Source organism: Rhinoraja longicauda, chromosome 25 (assembly GCF_053455715.1).
Source record: "Rhinoraja longicauda isolate Sanriku21f chromosome 25, sRhiLon1.1, whole genome shotgun sequence".
NCBI classification, from domain to species: Eukaryota; Metazoa; Chordata; class Chondrichthyes; order Rajiformes; family Arhynchobatidae; genus Rhinoraja; species Rhinoraja longicauda.
In genome coordinates this window covers 6,155,803-6,180,833 of record NC_135977.1, presented here as the reverse complement: position 1 = coordinate 6,180,833, position 25,031 = coordinate 6,155,803, and the positions used below count along the sequence as shown (strand labels likewise).

Genomic DNA, 25,031 nt, shown 5'->3' with positions numbered 1-25,031 from the left:
GAGATACAGAGATACAGAAGGGGAGAGAGAGACAGAAGGGGAGGGAGAGAGACAGAAGGGGAGAGAGAGAGACAGAAGGGGAGGGAGAGAGACAGAAGGAGAGAGACAGAAGGGGAGAGAGACAGACAGAAGGGGAGAGAGAGGGAGAGACAGAAGGGGGGGGGAGGGAGAGAGAGAGAGAGAGAGAGAGAGAGAGAGAGAGAGAGAGAGAGAGAGAGAGAGAGAGAGAGAGAGAGAGAGAGAGAGAGAGAGAGAGAGAGAGAGAGAGAGAGAGAGAGAGAGAGAGAGAGAGAGAGAGAGAGAGAGAGACAGTGAGAGAGAGAGAGAGAGAGAGAGAGAGAGAGAGAGAGAGAGAGAGACAGTAGGAGAGAGAGAATGAGAGAGAGACAGTAGGGGAGAGAGAGGGAGTGAGAGAGAAAGAGAGAGAGAGAGAGAGCGAGGGAGAGAGAGTGGAAATAATTCACAGAATGCATTTGCTACCATTCAGGTGGTGATGGCGGAGACTGAAGGTAAAGATTCTGGGAGAGTGCGCCCCGGGGGCGTGGACAACCTGACTGAAGATGGCTTCCCTCTGTCCTCTCTGGCGAACCTGTTTGAGAACGATGAGGCCAGTGCCGCCGGGGAGCAACCCCGGCCCGCCGGCCGTGACAGTGGCGAGAACAACAAGCTGAACCTGAGGTCCAAGTTCCAAGGCGCGTTCAAGAACAGGATGCCCAACCCGATTGACCTGCTGGAGTCTTCCATCTACGACTCGTCCATGCCCAGCATGGCCCCCGCCCCTAAAAAGGCCCCAATGGATTCACTCTTTGACTATGGATCCTACCGGCATGGCAGCGATGACAAGAGGAAGAAAAAGAAGCCGGGTAAAGAGTGAGTATGTCACAGAGTGACACATAGAAACATTGAAAAATATGTGCAGGAGTAGGTCGTTCGGCCCTTCGAATCATGGCTGATCATCTGAAATCAGTACCCCGTTCCTGCTTTCTCCCCATATCCCTTGATTCCTTTAGCCCTAAGAGCTAAATCTAACTCTCTCGTGAAAACATCCAGTGAATTGGCCTCCACCACCTTCTGTGGCAGAGAATTCCACAGACTCGCAACTCTCTAGGGTGAAAGTTTTTCCTCACCTCAGTGCTAAATGGCCTACCCCTTAGTTTAGTTTAATTTAGTTTAGTTTAGTTGAAAGATACAGCCCGGAAACAGGCCTCTCGACCCCCCCACCCCCGCAATCCACGTCAACATTACTTCGATCCTACACACTAGGGACAATTTACAGAAGCCAATTAACCTACAAACCTGAACATCTCTGCAGTGTAGGAGACAAGGCTCACCTGCTGATATGATTTAGGGGATTGACCTGTAAATAGACAATAGGTGCAGGAGGAGGCCATTCGGCCCTTCGAGCCAGCACTGCCATTCAATGTGATCATGGCTGATCATTCTCAATCAGTACCCCGTTCCTGCCTTCTCCCCATATCCCCAGACTCCGCTATCCTTAAGAGCTCTATCTAGCTCTCTCTTGAATGCATTCAGAGAATTGGCCTCCACTGCCTTCTGAGGCAGAGAATTCCACAGATTCACAACTGAAAAAGTTTTTCCTCATCTCCGTTCTAAATGGCCTACCCCTTATCCTTGAACTATGGCCCCTTGTTCTGGACTCCCCCAACATTGGGAACATGTTTCCTGCCTCTAACGTGTCCAACCCCTTAATAGTCTTATATGTTTCGATGAGATAAGTAGATGCAAACAGGATCTAGGTACAACTGAAAAACTACTGGGGTCCAGGTGGCTGATTTTGAAATGTTGCTCAGATTAAACAAGTTCCTATTAGCTTTAGTTTTTAATTTTAGTTTTAGAGACACAGCGTAGTTACAGGCTCTTCCCACCCCCCCCCCCCCCCCCCCAGGCCGACCAGCGATCACCAAATAGACAATAGACAATAGGTGCAGGAGTAGGCCATTCAGCCCTTCGAGCCAGCACCGCCATTCAATGCGATCATGGCTGATCACTCTCAATCAGTACCCCGTTCCTGCCTTCTCCCCATACACCCTCACTCCGCTATCCTTAAGAGCTCTATCCAGCTCTCTCTTGAAAGCATCCAACGAACTGGCCTCCACTGCCTTCTGAGGCAGAGAATTCCACACCTTCACCACTCTCTGACTGAAAAAGTTCCTCCTCATCTCCATTCTAAATGGCCTACCCCTTATTCTTAAACTGTGGCCCCTTGTTCTGGACTCCCCCAACATTGGGAACATGTTTCCTGCCTCTAATGTGTCCAATCCCCTAATTATCTTATATGTTTCAATAAGATCCCCCCCTCATCCTTCTAAATTCCAGTGTATACAAGCCCAATCGCTCCAGCCTTTCAACATAAACTAGTGCAACCCCCCCAAACACAAGGGGCAATTTACACAAGTCAATTAGCCGACAAACCTGCACGTCTTTGGAATGTTGGAGGAAACCAGAGCATCCGGTGGAAACCCACACCCACGCGGTCACTGGGGGAGCGTGCAAACTCCACACAGGCAACGCGTGAGGTCAGGATGGAACCTGGGTCTCCGGCGCTGTGCGGCAGCAGCTCCACCAGCTGTGCCACCGTGTGCCGCCCGACAGAACACTGTGTTAGATGCCTGTGAATAAAATAGTGTCATGAGATGCAAGACGACAGGAACAGTTCCTGTACAGTGTGTAGGAAGGAACTGTAGATGCTGGTTTATACCAAAGGTAGACGCAGAATTTATGGAATAGTTGCAACAATGAATTAAAAGAGTGTAGTAATATGTGTAAATTCAAAAAAATATTATATTTGAAAGATACAAAATATGTGATCAGCACTGAGAAATGTCTGGCATGACAGAAATGATGGTTCTTGACTATATTTGTGTTTCTTTCTATGTTTTATTTATCTGCTTCTGACTTATGATGTTGTGTTTTAAAAAAATTATATTTTGTTAAGTATTAAGTTAGGCACAATAAGCTTTGGCTTCTGCCTACACCTTTTTTTTTCCGGTCAGAAAATATCATGTGCGATTATATTGTTTTATTTTTGATGCCACGATTTCGTACTATTTGACTTTCACAACTGTGTGGTCAATCTGTTGTATTGACCGGAAAATAAATGTGTGTAAAAAAAAAAATGGTGGAGTAACTCAGCGGGTCAGGCAGCATCCCTGGAGAAAAGGAATAGGTGACGTTTCTGCAGACTGCATACTTCAGACGAACTGGTGTACCGTTCCATTACATAGTCCCTGAATGTTTCCACGCACATATTTTCCATACTACCTCTGAAACACCGCTAACATTTGCATCCTTTCCAAAAGAATTAATCCTGTGGTGCGTTCCCTTTCCTTTTGCCCCGTCAGATTTCCTGCCATTCCCTCCTCAAATTCCTTCCCCTACTTAATAGCTTCTTAAAATGCTGGAGTAACTCAGCAGGTCAGGCAGCATCTCAGGAGAGAAGGAATGGGTGACGTTTCGGGTCGAGACCCTTCTTCAGACCCCCCTGACATCAGTCTGAAGAAGGGTCTCGACCCGAAACGTCACCCATTCCTTCTCTCCTGAGATGCTGCCTGACCTGCTGAGTTACTCCAGCATTTTGTGAAATAAATACCTTCGATTTGTACCAGCATCTGCAGTTATTTTCTTATAATAGCTTCTTAAAGTCAATTTTTTTTTAACCAAATTCTCGCCCGTTCTTTCTCATCTCTCTTACAGACATTTAAAAAAAACATTCTGCAGCAAAGAAGGCACATACCTGAAGATTTGTGGTATTGTGCGAGCGCGTGTGTTAGTGGGACTGAAAGACAGAGAAACCATTTTAGCTATCCTGAGCCTTCATATTATTTAGGAATGGCCTTTTTCCCCCCCCCCCGCGGAAAAATGAGTGTGGAGAGGTGAAATTTATAGGCTGGGGCTCAATGACTAGTGGTGACAAATGTCCACTAAATGTCATTTTATAAGTTCATAAGGTTGGGTCAGCACGGTGGCGCAGCGATAGAGTTGCTGCCTCACAGCGCCAGAGACCCGGGTTCAATCCTGACTACAGGCACTGTCTGTACGGAGTTTGTATGCTCTCCCCGTGACTGCGTGCGTTTTCTCCGGGTGCTCCGGTTTCCTTCCACCCACACTACAAAGAGGTTTGTAGGTTAATTGGCTATGGTAACAAAAAATCGTAACTTTCCCCGAATGTGTGTGTAGGATCGTGCTGGTGTACGGGGTGATCGCTGGTCGGCGCGGACTTGGTGGGCCGAAGGGCCTGTCTGCACTGTATCTTTGAACTGAACTGGAGTTATCTCTGAACTGAACTGATAGGAGAAGGATTAGGCCATTCGGCCAGCAAGTCTACTCCGCCATTCAATCGCGGCTGATCTATCGTTCCCTCTCAAAATCCCGTTCCCCGGCCTTCTCCCCAGTTGATTTTTATTTTCTAAATTTCACGTTTGGTTTTTAAAAATAGAGAGAAAAAAAAAGTTGCCCTGCAGATGAATGCGGCCTATGTGAGACGATGTTTGAATCAGTTCCTCACACACACACATGTGGTTTAGGAATGAATATTTATCCTTCTTTACAACCAACAAAGTCAACCATTTTCTTGCTGCACCACGCATTGGGATTTCTCCCCCTCCCCCCCTCCCCCCCTGAACTTGTGGTAATAAGATCACTGTCTGGGCATCTGGACAGAAGGTCTTCAGAGCCTTTATGTTTTAAGCTGAGTGCCATAGGCAGTGAATAAAGATGTGTTGTGTCTGGGGTTTTCGCCAGGACAGGGTGTAACACCTTAGGTCTCAGAGAGAGCCCTGGATGATCTCACTCTGAGGAAGAAATGTAGTTCTCAAGTAACGGATCTTCCTAGTCACCTCGGAGTTAATTTTAAAAGTTAATATTGAATATGATCGCCGTGTTCTTTCTCGGTAAAGTGTATTTCAGATGCTAGAATTGGCCCCTGCGCCATTCATGATAAAAAAAATCTCAATTCCTTTTGAAAGGCTGATTTTTGCTTTATTTCTCTATTTTAATGTTTGGATCTTCACCTGCTCCTTACTGAAATACCACCAGTTGAGTTAAATTTTTAACTCGGCTCGTAGGCAGATTTCATTTTCCAAATAATTATTTCCAAAACAAACTCCAAAGAAATCTCTGAAAAACTTTTTCTTGAGATTATTCTTGCGCTGCACGGTGGCGCAGTAGTAGAGTTGCTGCCTTATAGTGCTTACAGCGCCAGAGACCCTAGGTTCAATCCTGACTACGGTACTTGCCTGTACGAATTTCATATGTTCTCACCGTGACCTGCGTGGGTTTTCTCCGAGATCTTTGGACTCCTCCCACACTCCAAAGGCGTGCAGGTTTGCAGGTTAATTAGCTTGGAATAAATGTAAATTGTCCCTGGTGTATGTAGGATAGTGTTAGTGTGCGGTGAATGCTGATCGGTGCGGACTCGGTGGGCCGAAGGGCCTGTTTCCATGCCTTTATTCTTATTATTCCCTTTTGAAGTTAAAGTGGTCACCTTTATGTTGAACTTTTCTAGAACTATTTTACAGAAATAGCCAGGAACAACTTTATATAATGTTCCAAGTATCGCCCCAAGGCGTTTTAATGAAGCTATTTTAAATCATAATTTGACACCACTTAATATAAAGAGAAGACTACAAAGGTTTGGTTAGAGTGGTGGGCGTTTAAGGTTTTAAAGGAGTAGAAGAAGAGAAAGAAAAAAGCCATAAAATGCTGGCATAACTCAACGGGTCAGGCAGCATCTCTGGAGGACTGAGATGAGGAAAAACCTTCTCACCCAGAGAGTTGTGAATCTGTGGAATTCTCTGCCACAGAAGGCAGTGGAGCCCAATTCACTGGATGTTAGCTCTTAGGGCTAACGGAATCAAGGGATATGGGGAGAAAGCAGGAACGGGGTACTGATTTTGGATGATCGGTCATGTTCATATTGAATGGCGGTGCTGGCTCAAAGGGCCGAATGGCCTACTCCCGCACCTATTTTCTATGTTTCTATGTTTCTATGACATGAATAGATGGTGTTTCAGGTTGGGACCCTTCTTCAGACTGATTATAGTTGGGTAGGGAAAGCTGGAGAAGAGGTGGGGATGGGACAAAGCCTGGCAAGTGATAGGTGGATACAGGTGAGAGGGTAGGATTGGCAGATGGTTGGACAAGGGCTAGAGATGAATAGGAGACAAAAGGGTGCAAGTTAAGGATAGAAGAGGAGTAAAATACAAAGTCAAGGGCGGTAAGTGGGAGGGAGGAAGGGGAAAGAGGGGGCAGGATAATGGGAGAAATGGGTGCACACTTGGGTGGGGTAGAGAGTGGAGGAAAGGTGAGGGGGGGCGGGGAAATTGGAGAAAGGTACAAAGACTGGCGTAGGAAGGGAAATCGAGTTTTGAGCACTGATGCATTTGAAGGCACAGACTTAATTGGTGGAATGCTTAGAATTATTGCAAAGTTTTCTTCACCATGTGTTTAACCAATCACTTCCGAAAGATCACAATGGAACTGGCTCCACCGCATTTGTGGGAAGTGCATTCCTGATTCCAACCACACACTGTGTGGGACATGACCTGTACTGAAACCTGAGAGTTACGTGAGTCTTGCACTACCTTTCCAATGCAGTCAAAAGCCCAGACTTTAGACTTTAGAGAGACAGCGTGGCAACAGGCCCTTCGGCCCACTGAGTCCTCATCGACCAGCAATCACCCCATATACTAGCTCTATCCTACACACACTAGGGACTTGATTCCATTAGCCCTAAGAGCACTTCAACTCCCCCTCCCACTCCCAGTTTGACCTTTCTGTCATGGGCCTCCTCCATTGTCATAGCGAGGCCCACAGCAAATTGGAGGAACAGCAGCTCATATTTCACTTGGGCAGCTCACACCCCAGCGATATGAACATTGATTTCTCTAACTTCAGATAGCTCCTCTGTCCCTCTCTTTCCCCACCCCCTTCCCAGTTCTCCCACTGTCTTCCTGTCTCCAACTACATCCTTTCTTTGTCCCTCCCCCTCCCCTGACATCAGTCTGAAGAAGGGTCTCGACCCGAAACATCACCCATTCCTTCTCTCCAGAGATGCTGCCTGACCCGTTGAGTTACTCCAGCATTTTGTGATACCTTCGATTTGTACACGCCAGGGACAATTTACAATCTTACAGAAGCCAATTAACCTACAAATCTGTATGTCTTTGGAGTGTGGGAGGAAACCGGAGCACCCGGAGAAAACCCACGCGGTCACAGGGAGAACGTACGAACTCCGTACAGACAGCACCCACAGTCAGGATCGAACATTGGTCTCTGGTGCTGTAAGGCTGTAACACTAATCTACACGCCCTGAGTGTGAACTTGGTTGAGGAAAGGTATTACAATTGCTCTGACCATACTTCCCATGGAATGCCAAAGGGCAGGCTGTAAAATTCACTGGCATGGATGTTGCTAGGGTTTTGGAGGTTTAATTTTAGAAGAATGTCTTTCTTTGTTTTAAGATACATCCCATCTTTCTTTAAGCTTTAGGTCCATTACTTGAATCAGTTTCTTTTTTTCATATGAAACTCTAGTTGTTCTATTAATAATGGACTATTTCATAATTTTATTGGTTTGTTTTATTGTTTCAGGTTTAGTAATATATGGGCAAATATGGCAATTAAACATTGAATTTGGGGCAGCACGGTGGCGCTGCGGTCGAGCTGCTGCCTCACAGCATTAGAGACCCAGGTTCGATTCCGAATTCGGGTGCTGTCTGTATGGAGTTTGCGCGATCGCCCTGAGACCACGTGGGTTTTCTCCGGGCGCTCCGGTTTCCTCCCACATTCCAAAGTCGTGCCGGTTTGTAGTTTAATTGGCCTTTATAAATGGCTCCTAGTGTGTAGGATGGGATAGCGTAGGACTAGTGTACGGGTGAACGATGGTTGGCATGGACCCGATGGGCCGAAGGTCCTGGTTCCAAAACACTATATCTCTAAAATAAACCAAAGTCTAATTTCTTTTACATGTATCAAACCTTGCCACGAAAACATTTCCCCCACACATCATATTTTAACTCCTTTTGAGAAATACTCAGAAAATAAATTTATACACCAGTTTTACACTTTAATCTTTTATCATTGTCATCGAGAGAGAGAGGCTTTGTGTAGGGACGAACTGCAGATGCTGGTTTACACCAGATAGATGCAAAGAGCTGGGGTAACTCAGCGGGACTGGCAGCATCTTTGGAGGGAAGGAATGGGTGACGTTTCGGGTCGAGACTCTTCTTCAGTTTGAGAGTCAGGGAGGAGTGAAACTAGAGGTATGACAAGGTACACAAAACAAATTATAGCCGGCACCAATGGCCAAGGAGCCCACAATGGTCCATTGTTGGCTGTGGACGAGGTGATAACAAAGGGACACTTACGAACAGTGGAACTAGCAGGGTGACTTGGGTGTGGGAGGGAGGGCTGGGTAACACTTTTGGGCTCTGTAATTCTCAGAGAGACACAGAGCAGTCATCTCCCATTCAGGTCCCGACTTCACCGCCATTTGTGTTTCATTCCAGTAAGAACAGTCCCAAGGTGAAGGCCCCAGCTCCAGAGCCGCCGCCAGTTCTGAAGGTGTTTAACCGGGCGCTGCTGTTCGACATCGTGTCTCAGGGGTCAGTGGCCGGGCTCGATGGGCTGCTGGTCTTCCTCCTGAGTCAGAAGAAGCGGCTGACAGACGAGGAATTTCGAGGTAAAGTGAAAACCCAAATACGGCAGCAAACTATAATCACCGTGAGACCGTACTCAAAGTCAGAGCATGGAGATAGTACTCATCCTGGTGTTAGAAACAAAAAACTACAGATGCTGGTTTACAGATGTGGGCGGCACGGTGGCGCAGCGGTAGAGCTACTGCCTTACAGCGCCAGAGACCCGGGGTCGATCTGGACTGCGGGCGCTGTCTGTACGGAGTTTGTACGTTCTCCCTGTGACCTGCGTGGGTTTTCTCCAACATCTTCGGTTTCCTCCCACACTTCAGAGACGTACAGGTTTGTAGGTTAATTGGCTTGGTAATAAATGTAAATTGTCCCTAGTGTGTGTAGAGTAGTGTTAGTGTGTGGGGATCGCTGGTCGGCGCGGACTTGGTGGGCCGAAGGGCCTGTTTCCGTGCTGTATTTCTAAACTAAACTAAACTGAACTACACCATAGATGGACACAAAGTGGGAGTAGTTCAACAAGTCTTTCTTCCTTCCTTCCTTCCTTCCCTCCTTCCCTCCCTCCCTCCCTCCCTCCCTCCCTCCCTCCCTCCCTCCCTCCCTCCCTCCCTCCCTCCCTCCCTCCCTCCCTCCCTCCCTCCCTCCCTCCCTCCCTCCCTCCCTCCCTCCCTCCCTCCCTCCCTCCCTCCCTCCCTCCCTCTCTCCCCCTCTCCCCCTCTGCCCCCCCTTCCCCCCTTCTTTCTTACATCCAACCTACAATTGGATTATTCATAATGAATAATAATTGACAATTAACGATGATTAATGCCTAGTTGATGAGGATACAAATCTACCCCTGTGTTTCGATGTGGCAGTTAACTGGGTAAAGAGTGATTCCTGTTGCCAGGGACATTCTGAAACCACACCAGTAACATTTAGCATCTGCTTATCAATTCAAGACCATTTGTTCTATCCTTTTACAGTAGACTGTATTTAGAGGAGTGGGTGTACATTAAATAAATGGCAGTAGCTATGTACCCGGTCTGTTTGGATTTGAGGATGTTTAATGTTACGTTGACTTCTTTGGTACATGAATGGAGGCAGGGTGAGCCTGGCAGAGGATCTTTGTCATGTAGATGTAGAGTGCAAGAAGAAGGATCTCATCCCGAAGTGTCACCCATTCCTTCTCTCCAGAGACCCGCTGAGTTACTCCAGCATTTTGTGACCATCTTCGGGGTAAAACCAGCATCTGCAGTTCCTTCCTGTACCTAAACATCAGGGGTGTGGGTGACCTGAAACGGGAATATTCCATGTCCATACCATTGTTGTGTAAACTATTTGCGTTTGGCCTCTCCATAGCAATGGAGGAGGGTGAGGACAGATGGGTCTGACTGTGTGGGAATGGGAAGGAGAGTTAACATGACTTGCATGTTAACTGCATGGGAGGGAGGGGGAAGGGGGGGGAGAACATAGAGGACCCGGCGTGGGGGGGGCCCGCCGTGAATGGGTGGGGGGGAGATCAGAGGAGGTCCTGAGGCGGGATACTTTGTCACTTTGTCAGCGCCCTTTATGTGGAGCTTATTTGCATACCTTGGGTGTGCAAGCAAATAGTTCCACTGTGTCTTGTCACATTTGACAATAAAGTATTCATTCATTCATTCCTTCATTCAGCTTAGATTGTGGTGGTTTGCTTCAAGGGTGGCGTCTCATCATCTTGTGAAGTGTAATTATGGATGGACAGTGAGTGTTGGCCTTGCCAGTGGTGCCTATGTCCTACAAAATGGGAATTATAGGGTAACCTTAATCCACTGTATAGTTAGCTCAAGGGCAGAATAACACTGGCAGTGCACATTGGCTAAGAATCTACGCCATGCAGCGTCGTACAATCCTTTGAACAGAAGATCATTCAATCCATAGGATGCATAAAAATATCAAAATATATTAAAATATCATTACGGTGGTCAGGTTTGCTAAACATATGTTTGCAGCATGCCAGAGACTTGAATAACCGGACTCTTCTACTTTAAGGTGAGAGGAGAAAGATTTAATAGGAGCCTGAGGGGCAACTTTTTCACTCGGAGCGTGGTGGGTGTATGGAACGAGCTGCCAGAGGAGGTAGTTGAGGCATGTACTATAACAGGTCCATGGACAAGAAAGCACAGTGGCATAGTTGTACAGTTGCTGCTTCACAGCGCCAGAGACCTATTTCTGATCCTGACTACGGGTGCTGTCTGTAAGGCGTTTGTACGTTCTCCCTGTGATCCGTGTGGGTTTTCCCCGGATACTCCAAAGACTTGGCTTCGGTAAGAATTGTAAATTGTCCCTGTAGGATAGTGTTGGTGTATGGCGTGATCGTTGGTCGGTGCGGAGTTGGTGGGCTGAAGGGCCTGTTTCCGCACTGTATCTCTTAAACTAAACTAGAGCTAAACTAAGGGCTTAGAAGGATATGGGCCAAGGACAGGTAAATGTGTTGAGCTTCGATGGGGCATCTTGGTTAGCATGGATGAGTGGGGCCGAAGGGCCTGTTTCCGTGCTGTATGGACTCTCCGACTCTATTTTATGGATGTATCCCAGGCATAATTATTAATTCCCATTGTGGTTCAAAAAAAGCACAACTTATTTTTTGAGACGAAGGTAGACACAAAAATGCTTGAGTAACTCAACAGGACAGGCAGCATCTCTGGAGAAAAGGAATGGGTGACGTTTCGGACCGAGACCCTTCTTCAGACTGATGTCAGGGGAGTGGGGTGGGACAGAGATAGAATGTAGTCGGAGACAGTAAGACTGGTGGGAGAACTGGGAAGGGGGAGGGGCTGGAGAGAGAGGGAAAGCAGGGGCTATTTGAAGTCCGAGAAGTCAATGTTCATACCGCTGGGCTACCCAAGCGAAATATGAGGTGTCCTTCCTCCCTCTGACATTAGTTCTTATTTTAGACAAAGCTTGTATGTACATTACCTAAACTAAATACATGTATTGTCAGTTCTTAAATACAGAATTACAGTTCTGGATCGCTGATGGATAAGTCCTTGGTAGCAATGTCAAAGTTTGGAAACCACAAGGGAATGTTGGCACACAAAACCAATGTTTCACTGAAGTTCCAATGGTTGTTAAAGTAGTTTACAAAAGAATGCCTGGAAGCCTAAGTGGTCAGATTATGGGGTGGCAATTTAACTGCTTGTAGTGTGTTTTAGTGTTAGAGATACAGTGTGGAAACAGGCCCTACGGCCCAACAGGTCCACGCCGACCGGCGATCCCAGCACACTAACACTATCTACACACACTAGGGGCAATTTACAATTTTACCGAGCCAATTAGCCTACAAACCTGTACATCTTTGGAGTGTGGGAGGAAACCGGAGCACCTGGAGAAAACCCACGCAGGTCAGGGAGAAGACGTGCAAACTCCGTACAAACAGCACCTGTAGTCAGGATCGAAACTGGGTCTCTGGCGCTGTAAGGCAGCAACTCTACCGCTACGCCACTGTAGAATCTCTTCTGCACTCTCTCTATAACTATGCATACTTTCCGTAGTGTAGCAAGAACAATACTGCAAATCCTGTACAATGAATATTTTGTACCTGGTGTCCTAAATCTTATACTCAGTGCCTCAGCCGATGAAGGCCGCATTTGGTGTATTATATGCAATTCTGGTTACCATATGACGTACAGGTATGTAGGTTAATTGACTGGGTAAATGTAAAAATTGTCCCTAGTGTGTGTAGGATAGTGTTAATGTGCGGGGATCGTTGGGCGGCGCGGACTTGGTGGGCCGAAAAGGCCCGTTTCCGCGCTGTATCTAAAATATGAAATATGAATATGAAAAATATTACAGGCAGTGCAGGCAGCAGATCCATAGTCTGGCTCTGCAAGGCAGCAACTCTACCGCTGCGCCACCATGCTGCCCATGCGTTGTGATTCAATGCGGACTAATGATTCTTCCTTTATCATTCCTAGAACCATCAACAGGAAAGACCTGCTTACCAAAGGCGCTGTTAAACTTAACCCACGGGAAGAACGACACCATACCAATGTTGCTGGAGATAGCAGAAAAGACAGGGAGCCTTCCAGAGTTCATCAATGTTCCCTTCCGGGATGTGTATTACAGAGGTGAGAGGGCAACCACTGTTGACGCCACTTGTAACTCAACTCTTCGTTTAGTTAAGTTTCGAGATAAGGCGTGGAATCAGGCCCTTCGGCCCACCGAGTCCGCGCCGACCAGCGATCCCCGTACACTAACACTATCCTACACGCTAGCGACAAGTTTCATCAAAGCCAATTAACCTACAAACCTGACAAATATGTGTGGGTTTGTAGGTTAATTGGCCCTCTGTAAAACTGCCCATAGTGTGCAGGGAGTGGATGCGAAAGTGGGATAAAAGATAACTAGTGTGAACGGGAGGTTGATGGTCGGCGTGGACTCGGTGGGCCGAAGGGCTGGGTCCATGCTGCATCTTTCAACCGATCAGTGGAAATCATCAGAGATGATTGCAAATTGAAATCATGGGTTTTCTCATTCTGTGGCTCACCCCATGGAGAATGTACAAATGTTGCAGCCCTTGCAAAATTTCCAACCCCGTGCATCTATATCCATTGTAAATCAGAGACGAAGATGTAAAGAAAGGTGGCCATGGATCACAAGGGAATTCTCTGCCTCAGAAGGCAATTCTCTGAATGCATTCAAGAGAGAGCCAGATAGAGCTCTTAAGGATAGCGGAGTCAGGGGGTATGGGGAGAAGGCAGGAACGGGGTACTGATTGGGAATGATCAGCCATGATCACATTGATGCTGGCTCGAAGGGCCGAATGGCCTCCTCCTGCACCTATTGTCTATTGTCTATTGAATACCAGGTAATTTTCTGATGGAAATTGATCTCCATTCAGAAAGATATAAGGCAGATTTATGTTTAGAGATACAGCGTGGAAACAGGCCCACCGAGTCCACACCTCGACCAGCGATCCCCGCACTCTAACACTATCCTACACACACCAGGGACAATTTACATTTATAGCAAGCCAATTAACCTACAAACCTGTACGGCTTTGGAGTGTGGGAAGAAACTGAAGATCTCGGAGAAAATCTGTCGGGAATGGTGGGACTGTCGTATGTTGAAAGGCTGGAGCGATTGGGCTTGTATACACTGGAATTTAGAAGGATGAGGGGGGATCTTATTGAAACATATAAGATAATTAGGGGATTGGACACATTAGAGGCAGGAAACATGTTCCCAATGTTGGGGGAGTCCAGAACAAGGGGCCACAGTTTAAGAATAAGGGGTAGGCCATTTAGAACGGAGATGAGGAAGAACTTTTTCAGTCAGAGAGTGGTGAAGGTGTGGAATTCTCTGCCTCAGAAGGCAGTGGAGGCCAGTTCGTTGGATGCTTTCAAGAGAGAGCTGGATAGAGCTCTTAAGGATAGCGGAGTGAGGGGGTATGGGGAGAAGGCAGGAACGGGGCAGACACCTATTGTCTATTGTCTATTGTTTATAAAACCCAGGCAGGTCCCGGGGAAAACGTGCAAACTCCATACAGAAAGCGCCCGTAGTCAGGATCGAACCCGGGTCCCTGGCGCTGTGACCCGGTAGCTCTACCACTGCGCCATCGTGCCGCCCTTTCTGTTAATTTATTTACTGTGGCAAAATGTGAATTGCATTCTTTCTATTTATGTTGATAATTTCAGTCTTCCTCCCCACCTCTGTTTACCTATTAAAACACTTTCAGCGATAGCCAGAAAATTAGGTCATTAAGTTAGGATTTTCAAGCAACTTGGGACTGGGTTATTTATAATTCCATTGATGTGGAACACTCATGTAGTGTAAACTGTGTGTGGAAGGGTGGAGAGAGCCAAGCGGCAAGAATTTCCCAGCAATGCCCCTCCCTGGAGCACATCTGGAACAGAAGGCCAGTGTTAGGTTGACTCGAGTCTGTTTCGAGAAGTATACCAGGACTTCTGCTGCTATTGATCAGCACCAGGTCTCAGCCCCTTCCTGAATAACCAAAGACTTGTTCATTGGCAGCATCTCTCCACTTCAAAGGGCTTACCATGTAAAACGTTGCGCTCTGTTCTGAGAGGGTGTCGGGTCAGGGGTGGGGCTTCGCAAACGAAAACCCTGCAATTTCTTGCGGTTTTCATTCCTTGCGGTAATGAGAGCTATCAGTCGTCCGTGGCATCTGGAGATGTGCGATTTGGGTGGGGGAGTGGGGAACGGAGCAGGGCGAGGAACCGAAGGAGCCGGAAAGTAAGGGAAGTGGATGTCCTATTACTTTTTAAATGTATTCCTTTTTGGGCGTTTCCTGCAGCCCCAGCATTTATTGTCCTTGAGAATCCATAATTGGTCTTCAGACGGAAATGCGGGCCACTTTCTCGGCCCACTCCAGTCTGGTGAAGATAATCCCACAATGTCGTTGGGTTGGGATCCTGGATAGAGTGGATGTGGAGAGGATGTTTCCACTAGTGGGGGAGTCCAGGACCAGTGGTCTGAGCCTCAGAATTAAAAGGACGTTCCTTTAGGACGATGAGGAGGAATTTCTTTAGTCAGAGGGTGGTGAATCTGTGGAATTCATTGCCACAGAAGGCTGTGGAGGCCAAGTCAATGGATATTTTTAAGGCAGAGATTGATTGATTCTTGATTAGTGCGGGTGTCAGGGGTTACGGGGAGAAGGCAGGAGAATGGGGTTAGGAGGGAGAGATAGCTCAGCTGCGATTGATTGGCGGAGTGGACTTGATGGGCCTAATTCTGCTCCGATCATTGACGAACTTATGAACATGTTGACAATGGAGGAATGGGGATGTCCAATGAGCCGTCGTTCTCATGGACCTCTTTATAATGGATGTCGGTTATGGTGGACATACCTACTCACCTTCACCGCCAGGCTGGGATACGGAAGCACCGCCACCACTTCCCTGCACTCCGGCCGCCCGCGGGCCGCGACCATCGACTCCGCCCATCCTCGCCTCTCCCCCAGGGCCAGCAGTCGTCAACTCACCTGGATTCCAGGCCCGGTTCCAGGCCGAGAGCCTGAACCAGAGTCCCGATCCGAAACGCCACCCGTCCATGATCTCCAGAGATGCTGCCTGACCCGCTGAGTTGCTCCAGCACTTTGTGTCCTTTTGTGCATTAACTAGCGACTGCAGCTGTTTGTTTCTACCACTTATATAACTTTGTTATAAACCAGCACCTGCAGTTCCTTCCTACACACAGTAACGCCTTACTCGGTGATAGTGGACACTCGGCAATAACGGACAGCTTCTCCCCCCGCTATGGCCCGTTATAATGAGGGTTTACTGTATTTCCAAGTCAGGGTGGAGTATGGCGTGGAGGGGAACCTGCAGGTGGTGGTGTTTGCCTGAGCGTTTGTTCTTTCTGCTGGTCATGGTGTAGTAGGATGCCAAGTGACTAATTTCTGCACTGCGCGGTTTACTGAACAGCAGTGGGATTATGACCAGGTTCTGGTTTCACAGAGTCGTTAATGGGTATATATTGGATAGGATAATGGCCTCAATTTCCTTACTCCTCTTCAAAACAGGGCCATGGTTAAGCGTTCATCCCATGGATGATAGTTTTGACGGAATCCCCCTGATGCAACGTTTATTGGCCAAGTGGGCCTTATGTTGAAGTACAGGCCCCTTGGTTCCAGAGCCTGACTGGATTATGCGTCTTGCCGGAACAGAAGGTCACGGCCTTGTGAGGGGGGAGGGAGGGGGGACCAAGATATTGGCCCGCAAAGTCGGCCTCAGAAGTCGGCTATGGGAACGGATCTGCCGGGGGGGGGGAATTTTGTCTGGTTTAAAGGAGCAGCCAGACTCCCGGGGCAAAGATACTAGAGGAACAAAATGGACCACTCCGTTGAAATCGCCATTCCTGAAGTGTAGTACGCAAAGGAGCGGAACGTCCGCCATTTTAGTAAGCAAAACCCGCCGTCCGTTGTGCCTCTCGCAGTGTAATCAGTGTTTTGGGTGAACAGTATGTGTGATGATACCATTAAAATGCAGAATATATCTCATCTATCAATTCACAGATTTTTGTTATTTTTCTTTTTAAATGTTTCTGCAAGTTTTGCCTACTAAAATGGCGCCGTGACGTACTACGGTTTTTAGGGTGGAGTGGTCTATCTTGTTCCTCTAGCATCTTTGCTCCTGGGTGTACAAAATCGGTGGTGGATCTGTATTGGCTTCCAGTTTGAGCTCCCTTCTCTGGTATGTCGTAGCCAATGACTTTATGCCCAGTGTATAGGATAGTGTATAGGATAGTGTTAGTGTGCGGTGATCGCTGGTCGGCACGGACTCGGTGGGCCGAAGGGCCTGTTTCCATCTTGTATCTCTAAACAAAAAGATAATTTTACATCTATCAGGTCGCTCCTCGGCCTCTGAGGCTCCAGAAAAAACTATTCAAGTCTGTCCAGCTCCTCCTTAGAGTTAATCTCCTCTGATCCAGGCAGCATTCTGATAAACTCCTTCTGTACCCTTTCTAACATCCCCATCCTTCCTGCAATGTGCCAACCAGAACTGCATACAATACTGGAAATATAGAGATAAACTCCCTCTCATAGGAAAGATGTTGTCAAGCTGGAAAGGGTGCAGAGAAGATTTATGAGGATGTTGCCAGGACTCGAGGGCCTGAGCTGTAGGGAGAGGTTGAGCAGGCTAGGACTCTATTCCTTGGAGCGCAGGAAGGTGAGGGGTGATCTTTTCGAGGTGCACAAAATTGTGGGAAGCATAGATCGGGAAAACGCACAGTCTCTTTCTCTGAGTAGGGGAATTGAGAATCAGAGGAAATGGGTTTAAGGTGAAGGGGGAAAGATTTAATAGGAATCTGTGGGCTAACTTTTTTACACAGAGGGTGGTGGGTGTATGGAACAAGCTGCCGGAGGATGTAGTTGAGGCTGGTACTATTGCGACGTTTAAGAAACAATTAGACAGGTAAATGGATAGGGCAGGTTTAGAGGGATATGGGCCAAAAGCGGGCAGGTTTAGAGGGATATGGGCCAAAAGCGGGCAGATTTAGAGGGATATGGGCCAAAAGCAGGCAGGTGGGACTAATGTAGCTGGGACATGTTGGCTGGTGTGGGCAAGTTGGGCCGATGGGGCCTGTTTCCACTCTATGACTCTATGATTCGCCTCAAGAGCATGGCTTCAATGATTGACTTTAAACTAGACTTGCAACAGGCCAACCGTACATAAGAAAGGAACTTGGACCAGTGTACTGCTCTGGGGGGAATTGTGTGCTGCTCATTGACCCCACTGGTGTAATTTCAAACTTCTGGCTAGTTTACAACAACATAACAAATAAACAAATTATGTTAGAGTTGGACTAAATTTCAGCCAGTGTAGAAACTCTCGGTAAATGTACTCCTGCATCACCTGTAAAGAACACATTTACCTTATTGGGAATTTAATGAGTTGAATGTTTTACAGCAATAAACAAATTGACTTTAGACCTTAGAGATCCAGCGCGTAAACAGGCCCTTCACATTTGTCCGTGCCGACCAGTATGCCAATCACCCGTACACTAACACTATCCCACACACTAAGGACGATTTACAATTTTACCGAAGCCAATTAACCTGCAAACCTGTACGTCTTTGGAGTTGTGGGGGGAAACCGGAGCACCAGGCGAAAACCCACGCAGGTCACAGGTAGTACGTACAAAAACTCCGTACAGACAAGCACCCGTAGTCGGGATCGAACCGGGGTCTCTGGCGCTGTGAGGCAGCGACTCTACCCGCTGCGCCACCGTGCCGCCACTAAGCAAGTTCTAAATTATGGAAAAAGAATTGTCCATCTTTTCTCTCTTGCCTCAGGCCAGACCGCACTGCACATTGCCATCGAGCGGCGCTGCAAACACTACGTGGAGCTGCTGGTTGAAAAGGGGGGGGATGTCCACGCCCAGGCTCGAGGGAAGTTCTTCCAGCCGAAGGATGAGGGCGGATATTTCTACTTTGGTGAGAAGATGCTACAATTTCCCAATTTTTAATCTTGGTGTACTTTCATTCCAGCTTCTTCCACTGAGATATCGTGAGAGGTTTCCATGAGTGGCAGAGTCTAGGACCAGAGGGCACAGCCTCAGACTTGCCTGTAGAAAGGAGATGAGGAGGAATCCATGTAATCAGAGGGTGGTGAATCTGTGGAATTCATTGCCACAGATGGGTATTTTGTCATTGGGTATTTTTAAAGCGGAGATTGACAGATTCTTGATTAGTAATGGTTTACTTTACTTCACAATCCTACACACTAGGGACAGTTTACAATTTAGAGAAACCAATGAACCTATAAACCTGCACGTCTTTGGAGTGTGGGAGGAAACCGGAGCACCCGGGGAAAACCCAAGCGGGAGACCCAGGGGGAGAGCGTACAAACTCCGTACGGACACCACTGTTCGTCAGCATCGAACCCGGGTCTCTGGCGCTGTAAGATAGCAACTCTACCGTTACGCCACCGTGCCGCTCCAAAGGGTGTCAAATGTTACAGGGAAAAGGCAAGAGAATGGAGTTGAGAGGGAAAGATGGATCGTCCACCATTGAAAGGGGGAGTAGATTCAATGAGCCCAATGTCCTAATTCTGTTCCTAAGAACTTATGAACTTATTAGAGTGATAAAGTGATAATTATGCATACCTAAATACCCATTACTGCCTTGCTGTCTGGAAACCATGACCCTCTTGCCAACGACCAAGTTTAAAACTGAGGTGAGAAAAAAACTTTTCACCCAGAGAGTTGTGGATTTGTGGAATTCTCTGCCACAGAGGGCAGTGGAAACCAAATCACTGGATGGATTTAAGAGAGAGTTAGATCAAGCTCTAGGGGCTAGTGGAATCAAGTGATATGGGGAGAAGGCAAGCACGGGTTATTGATTGGGGACGATCAGCCATGATCACAATGAATGGTGCTGGCTCGAAGGGCCGAATGGCCTCCTCCTGCACCTATTTTCTATGTTTCTATGACCCAAAACGTCACCGATTCCTTTTCTCCAGGGATACTGTCTGTCCCGCTGAGTTACTCCAGCATTTTGTGTCTATCCTCGGTGTAAACCAGCATCTGCAGTTCCTTCCTACACACGTGAGGTTATCCTTGACAGTCTCTTCGAGGTGGTGATATTTAGTTGCCCTCGCAATAAATGCTGCCCGCATTGATCCTGAATTTTCCTCAAATCTAACGGACCTGTCAACAACAGCTGCGATTTTCTTTTTAACCAGGACGACATCCAGTATCCAAGTGTGGCCATCCTCATCAACCACTTGAGATGTTCCACAGACATAGGGAGATGCTGCAAGGAAACAGGACCTTCAACTCATTGAATCAGCACTGAACATCAACCACCCATTTACACTAATCCCAATTTTTTAATTTGGTTTAGAGATATAGCATGAAACAGGCACTTCGTCCCACTGAGTTCCTGCCGACCAGCGATCACCTACTCACACTAGATCTACATTGTCCCACTTTCTCATCCACTCCCTACACACTGGGAATGATTTACAGAAGCCGTTAACCTGCAAACCGGAGCACCTGGTGACAATAGACAATAGGTGCAGGAGGAGGCCATTCGGCCCTTCGAGCCAGCACAGCCATTCAATGTGATCATGGCTGATCATTCTCAATCAGTACCCCGTTCCTGCCTTCTCCCCATACCCCCTGACTCCGCTATCCTTAAGAGCTCTATCTAGCTCTCTCTCGAATGCATTCAGAGAATTGGCCTCCACTGCCTTCTGAGGCAGAGAATTCCACAGATTCACAGCTCTATGACTGAAAAAGTTTTTCCTCATCTCAGTTCTAAATGGCCTACCCCTTATTCTTAAACTGTGGCCCCTTGTTCTGGACTCCCCCAACATTGGGAACATGTTTCCTGCCTCTAACATGTCCAACCCCTTAATAATCTTATATGTTTCGATAAGATCTCCTCTCATCCTTCTAAATTCCACTGTTTACAAGCCTAGTCGCTCCAGTCTTTCAACATATGATAGTCCCGCCATTCCGGGAATTAACCTAGTGAGCCTACGCTGCACGCTACGGTGAAAACCCACACTGTCACAGGGAGAATGTACAAACTCCATACAGACAGCACCCAAGGTCAGGGTTGAACCTGGGTCTCTGGCGCTGTGAGGCAGCAGCTCTACCCGCTGCACCACCGTGCCGCCCACATTCTTGTCAACCACCCACACGTTCTACCAACCACCTTCACACGATGGGCAATTTCCAGCACCCAACAACCTGCCAACTAACAAGTCTTTGGGATGTGGGAGGAAAGCGGATTAGGCGTTAGTTAATCCATGGCAGCATTGGAAATATATTGTGAAGTAAAGTGAGGCCTGTTACCAGGGGGTGGAGAGAAGAATGGGGAGAAAAGTTCACAATTTCATTGTGCAAGTCGTAGCATGGAAACAGGCCCCTCGGCCAACTTGCACAAGCCAACCAAGATGCCCCACCGACACTAGTCCCACCTGCCTGCGTTTGGCCCACATCCCTCTAAACCTTGGACAGACACAAGAAGCTGGTGTAACTCAGCGGGACAGGCAGCATTTCCGGAGAGAAGGAATGGGTGATGTTTTGGGGCGGGACCCTTCTTCAGACTCGTCAGGGGATAAGGGAAACGAGAGATATAGACGATGATGTAGAGAGATAAAGGACAATGAATGAAGGATATGCAAAGAAGTGACGATGATAAAAGAAACAGGCCGTTGTAAGCTGTTTGTTGGGTGAAAACGAGAAGCTGGTGCAATGTGTGGGGGAGGGATAGACAGAGAGGGAATGCTGGGGGTTACTTGAAGTTAGAGAATCAATATTCATACCACTGGGCTGTAAGCTGCCCAAGTGAAATATGAGATGCTGTTCCACCAATTTGCGTTTAGCCTCACGCTGACAATGGAGGAGACCTTGGACATGCAAAGGAGAATTAAAGTGTTTAGCAACTGGGAGATCAGGTCGGTTCAGGTGGGCTGACCAGAGGTGTTCAGAAATGAAGGTGTTCTCCTCCTCCCTTGAAACATCTCCTATCCATGCACCTGTCCAAATGTCATTTAAACGTTGTTATGGTACCAGCCTCAACTACCTCTTCTGGCAGCTCATTCAATACACCCACCACCCTTTATGTGAAAAGGTTGCTCCTCAGGTTCCTGTTAAATCTTTCCCCTCTCACCTTAAACCTATGTCCACTGGTTCTTGATTCCCCAACTCTGGGTAGAAGACTCTTCGCATTTACTGAAGAAGGGTCTCAACCCAAAACGTCACCCATTCCTTCCCTCCAGGGATGCTACCTGTCCCGCTGAGTTACTCCAGCATTTTGTGTCTATCTTTGGTGTAAAGTTCCTTCCTACTGCACTGTGCATTTGTCCTATCTATTCCCTTCACTATCTTATACACCTCTATAAGACCACCCCTGCTCTAAGGAATAAATGCCAGAATATTTGGACCAGAATATAATTCAGCCATCGCTGCTGTTTTCTTTGTGTGAGTGTTACAAAGTAAAAAGGTTTGGGATTATTTCAACGGATATCCAACAAAGCAATTAAAGGAAATGACGGCAAAGTCACGGGATGCTTTTATTGTGAACAGTCAGCTGCCAGAATGTGAGCATTTCCTGACAAGTCAAGTCATTTTTATTTGTTGCATACACATACACGATGTGCACTAAGAATATTGGCACAAGAGTCAGTCTCAGATCACGAGGACCTCCCCCATTGTGCTGATGGTCGTGTTGTCAGAAGCCTGATGGATTGAAGCTTACATCCAACCAGCCGTAGAAGAACATACCTAACAAGCAGGGCATCCATTGACATTCCCTGGGGTTAGTGGAGCGCAGTTGTCCCGTCCACGACCAATGGTTTAAGGCAGGCAGAGTAGATGGCCGGAGTAGGCTCGATGGGCCGAATGGCCTAATTCTGCTCCTCTGTCTTCAGGGCCCGTTTCCACGCCGTATCTCCAGGGTCTAAAGTAAAGTCAATCTGAACGAATCAGAGGGAGAATGAAGATCTATGGAGGTCTGGCAACGAACTCCTGACGACCGTATGATCTTGAAAAAGATCAAAGCAGTAGTTCACGGTGAAACCATCACAGTGTATACCAAGAAACCTAGTGATGAAGTGTAAAAAAATGCAAGATTGTTGTATGCAAAGAGCAATTAAAAAGTCAGGTTACTTGAGGCTGTTTGCAGTTGTCTTTCACCAGACGAAATGAACACTTGGGAAAGTTTAAGCTGAAGAGACGGAGGCGGATTCTAGTATGAAGGTAGACACAAAATTCTGGAGTAAGTCAGCGGGCCAGGCAGCATCTCTGGAGAGAAGGAATGGGTGACGTTTCGGGTCGAGACCCTTCTTCAGACTTTCTTCAGACCTTCGATCCAAACCAGCATCTGCAGTTTTTTTTCCCTACGGATTTTAGTATGGTCGATATGGCGAGTCCAATGAAGTATTTTGTCAGAGCTGAAATGGTAGATAAAGTGTTTAGTTTAGTTTTGAGATACAGCATGAAACAGGCCCTTTGGCCCATCGAGTCTGCGCCGTCCAGCGATCACCCTTACGCCAGAGCCAAACCGACACACCGGAGACAAGTTACAGAAGCCAATTAACCCGCAAACCTGTACGTCTTTGGATTGTGGGAGGAAACCGGAGCACCCGGAGAAAACCCACGCGGGTCATGGGGAGAACGTACTAACTCCGTCCAGACAGCATCTATAGTTAGAATTGAACCCAGGTCCCTGGCGCTGTGAGGCAGCAACTCTACCGCTGTGCCACCGCGCTGTGCTGGAAGCTAGGAAGCATGCAGGTACAGCAGGCAGTGAAGAAAGCCAATGGAATGTTGGCCTTCATAACAAGAGGAGTTGAGTATAGGAGCAAAAAGGTCCTTCTGCAGTTGTACAGGGCCCTAGTGAGACCACACCTGGAGTACTGTGTGCAGGTTTGGTCTCCAAATATGAGGAAAGATATTCTTGCTATTGAGTGCGTGCAGCGTACGTTTACTAGGTTAATTCCCGGAATGGCGGGACTGTCATATGTTGAAAGACTAGAGCGACTAGGCTTCTATACACTGGAATTTAGATGGATGAGAGGGGATCTTATCGAAACGTATAAGATTATTAAGGGGTTGGATACGTTAGAGGCAGGAAACATGTTCCCAATGTTGGGGGAGTCCAGAACAAGGGGCCACAGTTTAAGAATAAGGGGTAGGCCATTTAGAACAGGGATGAGGAAAAGCTTTTTCAGTCAGAGTTGTGAATCTGTGGAATTCTCTGCCTCAGAAGGCAGTGGAGGTAAATTCTCTAAATGCATTCAAGAGGGAGCTGGATAGTGCTCTTAAGGATAGCAGAGTCAGGGGGTATGGGGAGAAGGCAGGAACGGGGTACTGATTGAGAATGATCAGCCATGATCACATTGAATGGCGGTGCTGGCTCGAAGGGCCGAATGGCCTACTCCTGCACCTATTGTCTAATGTCTAAGTGGAATCATTGGGCATTAATGTGTTGAATTTCTGCCGATACTTTTTTATTAAGGCGAGAGATTATGTTAAAATGAAAATGGGTCGAGTTGAGAACATTTTAATGGCAATTGATTCTAACGTCACAGTATCCCAATCACTCTCTGCCTGCCCACAAATCATGATCTATTTCTCTGCCTCCCAAAGATGCCAGGGAAATTCTCAGACCCTTCAGTGATTCCAACTCCTCCCAGTCCCTTCGCTCCTGACTCATTCCGATTAGAAACAAACATTTTTTAAGTTAAGAAGCATGCAGGCCAAAATATACATTTGCCTTCCTACCATTCAAATAGTGTGGGCTGGTCCATTGCCATGATAATTCAACCAGTTCTCTTGGTAAACACATTGCACACACGCTGAGCATTAAAGGTCATTGGTGTCAGAGGAAGCCATACCTTAGACAGGATGCTTTATGTAGTATCGATGTATATGGAAGTAATTTGCAATGTTTGCTATCAATATAGGGAGTGGTGTGCTATGAAGCTGTGCCTTATGGACGGATTGCTTATTTGTTTTATCGGTAACGAGTTTATAAGCAGCACTCCCCGAATTAGAAGTTGTGGTATGCAAGTTGTGTTAGGGTGGCACAGTGCCTCAGCGGTAGAGTTGCTGCTTCACAGTGCCAGAGACCCGGGTTCTATCCTGACTACGGGTGCTGTCTGTATGGAGTTTGCACGTTTCGTCCCTGTGACTGTGTGGGTTTTCTCCGGATGCTCCGGTTCCCTCCCACATCCCAAAGACGTGTAGGTTTGTAGGTCAATTGGCTTCGGTGAATTGTCCCCAGTGAGTAGGTTAGAACTAGTGTATGGGCGATCGCTGGTCGGCGTGGACTCAATGGGCCGAAGGGCCTGCTTCTGCACTGTATATGTAAGTGGGCCAAAGGGCCTGCTTCTGTGCTGTGTCTGTTAACTAAGAGAAGTCACTTTGAATC

At 47.3% G+C, this 25,031-nt stretch overlaps 1 protein-coding gene across 1 annotated transcript in view; it reads left to right on the top strand.

Moving 5' to 3' along the window:
• Positions 1-493: 493 nt before the first annotated feature.
• Positions 494-25,031, top strand: part of trpv4 (transient receptor potential cation channel, subfamily V, member 4) — a 47,654-nt gene continuing 23,116 nt past the window's right edge. The window contains exons 1-4 of the mRNA XM_078421771.1: positions 494-870; positions 8,528-8,700; positions 12,595-12,747; positions 18,438-18,578. Coding sequence (XP_078277897.1) covers positions 494-870; positions 8,528-8,700; positions 12,595-12,747; positions 18,438-18,578 — 844 coding nt within the window. The remainder of the gene's footprint in view (positions 871-8,527; positions 8,701-12,594; positions 12,748-18,437; positions 18,579-25,031) is intronic.